This window comes from Amphiprion ocellaris, chromosome 9 (assembly GCF_022539595.1).
Source record: "Amphiprion ocellaris isolate individual 3 ecotype Okinawa chromosome 9, ASM2253959v1, whole genome shotgun sequence".
In the NCBI taxonomy this organism is placed as follows: Eukaryota; Metazoa; Chordata; class Actinopteri; family Pomacentridae; genus Amphiprion; species Amphiprion ocellaris.
In genome coordinates, this window is record NC_072774.1 from 33,686,993 (window position 1) to 33,693,404 (window position 6,412).

Below are 6,412 nucleotides of genomic sequence, written 5' to 3' on the forward strand. Positions count from 1 at the left end.
AGAAGTTCATACAGCTTGAAATAAAACGTTGTTAAACAAATAATGGCAGATTAAATTCTAAACGCACATTATTATTATTATTATTATTAATAATATTAATATTAATATTAATATTAATATTAATAAATCTATAATCGTTTTGTATTTGCATCGTTTGCAAGTTTATTTTTTTAATTTTTTAATAATGTAATTGTGAAGCTTGTTTTTTGTAAATCTAAGCTCGCTGGAAACGTTGCACTTTGTTGCACTTGCCATTTAGAAAAGAATGAGGAAAATCCCAGCCTGCAGAGCGGAATAAACCCGGCCTTAGTTAATGGCCTTTCAGCAGCAATGAACGCCGTTTTAAATCTTCACTTGTTATTGTAAGCGCACTTGTTCCAGGCCCTATTTTCGAGCCCATTAGAAATAAATACTATTTTTCAAGCAATTAATTGCACTATCAGGTGAAAATCAAGTTTTAAACAAGTCGTCTGGCTGTTGAAATCAGGAAACGTCGGGCCTGAAGGCCAAATAACGCAGACAGACATGGAGATGAATCTTCCATAATAATAATAATAATAATCAAAAGGAATATTATAGATGATCTCATTCGGTTACAGGCCGCAGCTCTGATGGTTAATCAGTGGCTGGTCAAAGTTAAGTTGGATAAAAACCAACTCTTACTGTATAGATCCCTTTACGAATCCACGTAAAGGCTGTAAAATGCGGTGACCGACGTACACATCGTTTCCCTTGAACTTGTCAGGCTGCATGATCCTTATTTTTTGGCAAATATTTCATTTAAACATCAATTTGATTACGCTATAGCACAAACAGATGAACACTTAAATGTGGAGCTGGAATACATCCCACCGCCTGAGCGATACTGAAGCACATTTAAATTCTGTTCAGTAATAACTGGTAGCAAGTAAATTTAACAGAACTGATGTCCTTTAAAAATAAAAATAAAAATTCCACTGTGATCTGTCATCACACACATCACCACATTTGTGTTAAAATGCTTTGCAGCCGTTTTGCAGGTCAATCATGATACCAAAGATGATGTAGATAAAGAATATGGCTCCTAATAATGCACCTTATTATTCAGAGGTCATAAAAACACTACTAGGTAGCTGGAAGAAAAGGTTGCGTGAGGTAATTCTTCTATGCCATCATTTTAATTTCCTAAAATCCTTTTCCTTGTGACGCTGGTGAGCCTCCTTATTAAAGTATCTTCTGTGGGACAGTTTAACAGCTAGGCATGTCATTTCATGCTCCCTGCTAACTGATATCTGCGGATCCGCTGTAAAAAGCCCAACAAGTCAGCCACATAAGCTCTAGCTGCCTGCTGGCTGTAAACATACAGTCTATTAACTTGATGGCCATGGTAAATGGTTTCATCTAAATATTGCTCAGAGGCTGTAACATCGTGGCTCGTGTGGCGTAGCAAATATGAAATAAAAAACAGAACAAATGCAAAATGTATCATGGAAATATTTATTTCTAAAATACAATGAACATATTTTAAACTTATGACTGTTTTTTTGACAACCTTGTCATTTCAAAGACAGAAAGGAAAATAAAAAAAAACAAAACATTATGTACATGGTCTTGATATTTACAGGTGGAGTGAAAACTGGCTCCGCTCGCTGCTGTTCCACTTGAGGTGCGACCGAAATTCCACTGTAAAAGCGTGCTGCAGTAAACGTCCTGATTTGGAGAATGTCTTTGAACGAAACAAAACAAAAAAACAAAACAAAAAAAAAAAAAGCCGCTGATTTGTCTTTCTGCGTTTTGTCCATTGTTATTTTGTTAGTCTGTCCAGGCTAGTAGTCCTGATGTGGGCTGTGCGTCAAACTGTGCCGTCGCAAGTCACAGTTGCGCCGAAACACCTTTCCGCAGCGGCCACAGCTGTAGGGCTTGATGTCTGTATGGGTGAGAAGGTGAGTTTTCAGGTTACTTCTTTGATTAAAGGTTCTTCCGCATGTGGGGCATTTGTGGGGAGACTCCTGTTTAGATTTAAAGCAAGCAAAGGATTATTCCCTTTAATTGTATAGAACGTCTATCAGGTATATGTTTCAATCATCTAAATAAACTGCTGCGTCACTTTTAACTTACTGATGTGTACAGTAATTTTTAAAGTCACTTTTATGAGTATCTCTCACTCATTAAATAAAAAATGGTAATAGGCCAAACACACTCGTTTTGTGAGATCTTTTAATAACCCCATGCATGCAGTAGACAGAACATAACAGGTGAATTATGATCATAACGCATCACACAGTTAAGGTCACGGTAATATTCTGAGCTTACCTGCATGTGTAAGGTTTTATGGACGGCTAGAGTTCGAGACTGACAGAATCCTTTCCCACATTCTTGACATTTGAATGGTTTTTCCTTGGAGTGGATGTATCTGCAAAACAGAAATGACACTTAATGTGTGCTCATGCGTGGATTTGCTTGTAGCAGTTAGAAACGTCACAAGGCAGAGCAGGAGAAATCTCCACTGTGCAAGTTTTCAATGTACAACTTAAATGTTAAAAGTGCTTTAGCGCCCTCATGGAGAGAAGCCTAGGAACAGATCTGTCTGTGTTTTACAGTAAAATTAAGAATAAATATATATTTTAATAGCCAGCTTAGAATGGTTCATTTACAGAAATAAATATATTTAAAACGACAGAAGTTGGGAAAGCTGCAGGGAATTTCAGGGGCATCTATAACTCGGTGCGTAATTATCACAACATGAGCGATAAATGTATCTTACCTGTGGTCTCTGAGATGGTCCTGTCTTCTGAATGCCTTGTGGCAAATATCACAGGTATAGGGCCGCTCGTCTGTGTGGGTCCTCTCGTGAATGAGGAGGTTGTAGGACTTGGTGAAATGCCTGCCGCAGAACTTGCAAATAAATTCCTTTTTAGTCTTGGATGGGAGCCTGCCCCGGGTAGGCTTTCTGTCCGGGGACAGCTTGCTCAGCTCGGAGATGGTTCCCCCTAGTCCCGATGCCAACTTTGCCAGATCCGCACCTTTCGGTGGGTCCTCCTGAGTGGCAGCGAGGGCCAGGTTGGCGAAGTCAAACCTCGGCCTGTCCTTGTGCAGCGAGGGGATGCCGTGCGTAACGGTGGCTTGTTTCGGATGGAAGAGCTGCGCGGCGGTGAAGGGTAACGCTGGGAAGGGAATCCGGGGGTCCACCAGACCCTGGGCGGCTGCCGTGATCGTCGACCTCAGTCCTTGCATGTGCGGGTAGCCAAGAGTCCAGTGGTTCATGTGCATGGTTTGCACCGCGCTCAGGCCGTACAGTCCCTGCAGCTGGTCGGCGGGGAAAGTGTTGACGGCCTGCAGGAAGGAGTAGTTTGTGAGCTGGAGAGCTGGGTGCAGGGGGATCGGAGCGTGCAGGGCTTTGCTCCCCATCTCGGCTCAGACCTCTGCAGAAGACTCGGTGATATACCCTGAGGACAGCAGAACAGAGTGCTGATGTTAATGCCAGGGTTACTTTATGTTTGGTAATTATGTGGTCACAAAGGCAGGCAGAAATGTCATGAAACTACCTGTTAGCATATGCACAACTATTTTACTGACATGTTTGTGCTCAGTTTTTTATTCTAATTTAACCTGATGGAATTTATCACATTAAAATATGTTCGGCCACAAAGGTGATTATATTCTCTGCTTTAGCCCCGATAAGGCTTCAAATTAATTACTTGAATTTCTACAACTTGCACAGCGTGAAGGGGCTGATTAAGTAAATAAACTGAACCTGTAAAGGTGCAGCAGCGTTGCCCTGTAGGCTGCTGATAATGATGTGTAAAACCCTGCTTGCAATAAGCTAAAACCACAGAGAATTTAAACAGTCGTTTTAAACGTTCAGAGAGAGTCGATCCATTAAAACGGAGATGTGCTTCAGAGCAATTTTTATAAAAACAAATCAGTCATCGAAAGTGTAATTAAATTAAGTGGGTGTAAAACGGCTCATATGGCATCAATTAACACTGTAAATTACAATTTCAGATCATACTGAAAGAAGCACTAAATCTCAAACGATAATTAGAGAAGACACTCTGTTGTCGTTGTAGTAAGTGTTTCACAATGCAAAACAAGTGCTCTGTGTGTAGATTTGTAGAAGTTAGATTTTTTTTTCCTTTTTTTGCCAGCAGAGCTCAAATGTGCGATGAGTCAGAGCAAAACGCACAAATGTTCGCTATTAACCACAGGAGAGCTACTTTTATCTTTGCTGGAAATGCTTTTGTGTTGATGGTTGCGGATAGTTAATTTTATAGACACTAATATTTGTCTTTTAGGTCTATTTTACTGCATGTTTTTGTATATAGTTGCTTTCCCCTGGACAACACAACATACGAGCAAATAACTTCTGATCATTTAACCTACATTTTTAATATTTTTTAAAAAGACAGTTTTCTTTAAATAAAAGCAGAAGCCGCTTGTCTGGTAAATGTAGGACAAATGAGGTGAGCTGACAGCGTAAGAACTGGCCTGGTTCCGTGTTTGTGGGGATGACATGTTATGTTTTCCCACATAGAAACAGTTCATGGCTCCAGATGGTGAAAGCCGGACTGGCGAGCAGCCAGCGGTGCGACGGCGAGCTGACCTTTCTATCTAGTGGAGAATCTGGAATAATTCTTTAAAAACTATTTCTTGATTTGTGTTTTATAAAATAACAAGCTCAGAGTTTTTCACTGATGAGGCCGAGTCGTGTTTGAATAGAACATTTCACCAGCCTGCCTGCCTGCCTGGAAGCGCAGCGGAGATAAAGGCATTATCCACACTTGGAGAGGGCTTGCAGAATTGCGCACACGGTAGCCGGAGGGCTGCTGCTCGCTTGTTTCAGTCAGGTCGTTACTTTTTCTGCTGCACAGATCTTTGAAATTCTCCCTACTTTGCTCTCCCTCCTCGCAGATGCGATGGGGTTAAATATAATTTCGCACAGGTGCACCGTAAGTCACCGTGAAGGCACTTGTTGTTCTTTGCCCATAAGCACAACTCCGTTCAGCTTGTTCTTTCCTCACCTTTGGACCTCATTTACTCTCTGGCAGCAGCACAAGTGTCCTGTCTTGTTGAATGCTTCTCAGGTTTGATTTTTAAATATTTGGCAGATGGTTTCAAATTGCTATAAGCCGTGACAAGTCTTTACAAACACTAATGCCACTGTTTGTTCCAGTAATCTTGTGCGCAGCGGACAGAGAGCAGCGATGAGTGAACTGTGACCTCAGCCTGGTTGTCATCGCAAAGCAACCTCCTCTCCTCTAGAACATTTTTCATTAATTTTTAAGTTGGTTAAAAAGCTTCGCTAAAAGTGTGATTTCTTTGGTTTGCATCTCAGAGAGTTAAAGTTTCTCTCTGGATAAAACGCTCTAACAAGCGAGTTGAACGGTTCCCTTCCCGCAGAAGACTGACACACACTTTGCTAAACAGAATCTTACCCCAATAAATAGCTGCCAAAGGTCCTGCGGTATGTCAGTAATCCACAGTAACTATAGAGGCGACGAGCTCCAGTAAAGCGTCGCTAAAAGTTTTCCAACATCCAAGTCCATGAAACTTTCATGTAGCCATGCAGCCAACTCTGCCGTCTCGGACTTGTGCAGAGATGTGACAAGTTGTGAAAAGTTGTGGAAAGACACGGAGAAGTTTGGAGGAGAGATAACAGCGAGCGGCGTGGGAGTCCCGTCCGGAGCTGGGGCTGAAAGTGTGCGGTTCTTCACTTTTTAGGGCTCCGGGACTCTCTCTGCGCACAGCCCGCCCTCCGACACGCCTCCGCCCCCCTCCTCTATCATTAACTCCAATGTTCCCCTCTGTTTATTTGTGTTTGGATAGCAACTAAGGCTCCAGACCATAGTAGAGAAACGTGTTCGACTCAAACCTGCCTGACACCTCACTTATACCGCGGAGCCAAGGCTGATACCTTCTCCTGGAGACATGTTTGGAAGCACGGGAGGAAACCCTGAACGCTTTTTCCTCCACGCTTTTGAAAACGTGCTTTTGGACAGTTGAGCACCTTACACGATTCTCTTAGATTTTTTTCTGAAACCGTAGATCCCCTTTACTAACTGGAGGGCACAAGAAAGACCCACCACATTAAATCGTTTTGTTTAATTGTGGTAAGAGTAAAAAAAAAAAGTAAAAAATCTGAGGTCTGTAAGAAAGAAAAAAACAATGTGAGAACAGCAGCATGGAGAAGAAATACAAAGTCTAATTCACTTGTATTCTTTAGACAGTGAGCTGCTTTTTAACCCATGTGCAGTTTGATATTTTTAGTGAAAACACTTGAATAAATCTGTCTAATTACATCATCACAGGTTGCCTGGACAGTTTTGTTATTTATAACTAAATATGTTGCTTTCCACACAGATTTGTTCCACAAATATGATCTGACTTTTTACTAGATTTGACAAACTGTGTGCAAAAAGGTAAATCAAACAGC

General features: G+C 41.4%; 1 protein-coding gene across 2 annotated transcripts; it reads right to left on the bottom strand.

Moving 5' to 3' along the window:
* Positions 1-1,462: 1,462 nt before the first annotated feature.
* Positions 1,463-5,687, bottom strand: osr2 (odd-skipped related transciption factor 2). Of its 2 annotated transcripts, none has more exons than XM_023271496.3 (4): positions 5,415-5,687; positions 2,744-3,425; positions 2,293-2,392; positions 1,463-1,988 (listed from the first exon to the last, which is right to left on the bottom strand). In XM_023271496.3, exons 2-4 carry the CDS (start codon positions 3,385-3,387, stop codon positions 1,806-1,808), a joined length of 927 nt encoding a protein of 308 aa, XP_023127264.1. In that variant the 5' UTR covers positions 3,388-3,425; positions 5,415-5,687; the 3' UTR covers positions 1,463-1,805. The 2 variants fall into 2 exon arrangements, with proteins under 2 accessions (XP_023127264.1, XP_023127265.1); XM_023271497.3 differs by having other exon boundaries at positions 1,463-1,906; positions 5,415-5,685.
* Between the last annotated feature and the right edge of the window lie 725 nt (positions 5,688-6,412).

Excerpts from the sequence above, each read along its gene's own strand:
- osr2 (XM_023271496.3), bottom strand. The coding sequence starts at position 3,387 with ATGGGGAGCAAAGCCCTGCACGCTCCGATCCCCCTGCACCCAGCTCTC. Across the intron at positions 2,393-2,743 it reads GACCATCTCAGAGACCACAG|ATACATCCACTCCAAGGAAA; the intron begins GTAAGATACATT and ends TCTGTTTTGCAG. Across the intron at positions 1,989-2,292 it reads ATAAAACCTTACACATGCAG|GAGTCTCCCCACAAATGCCC; the intron begins GTAAGCTCAGAA and ends AAATCTAAACAG.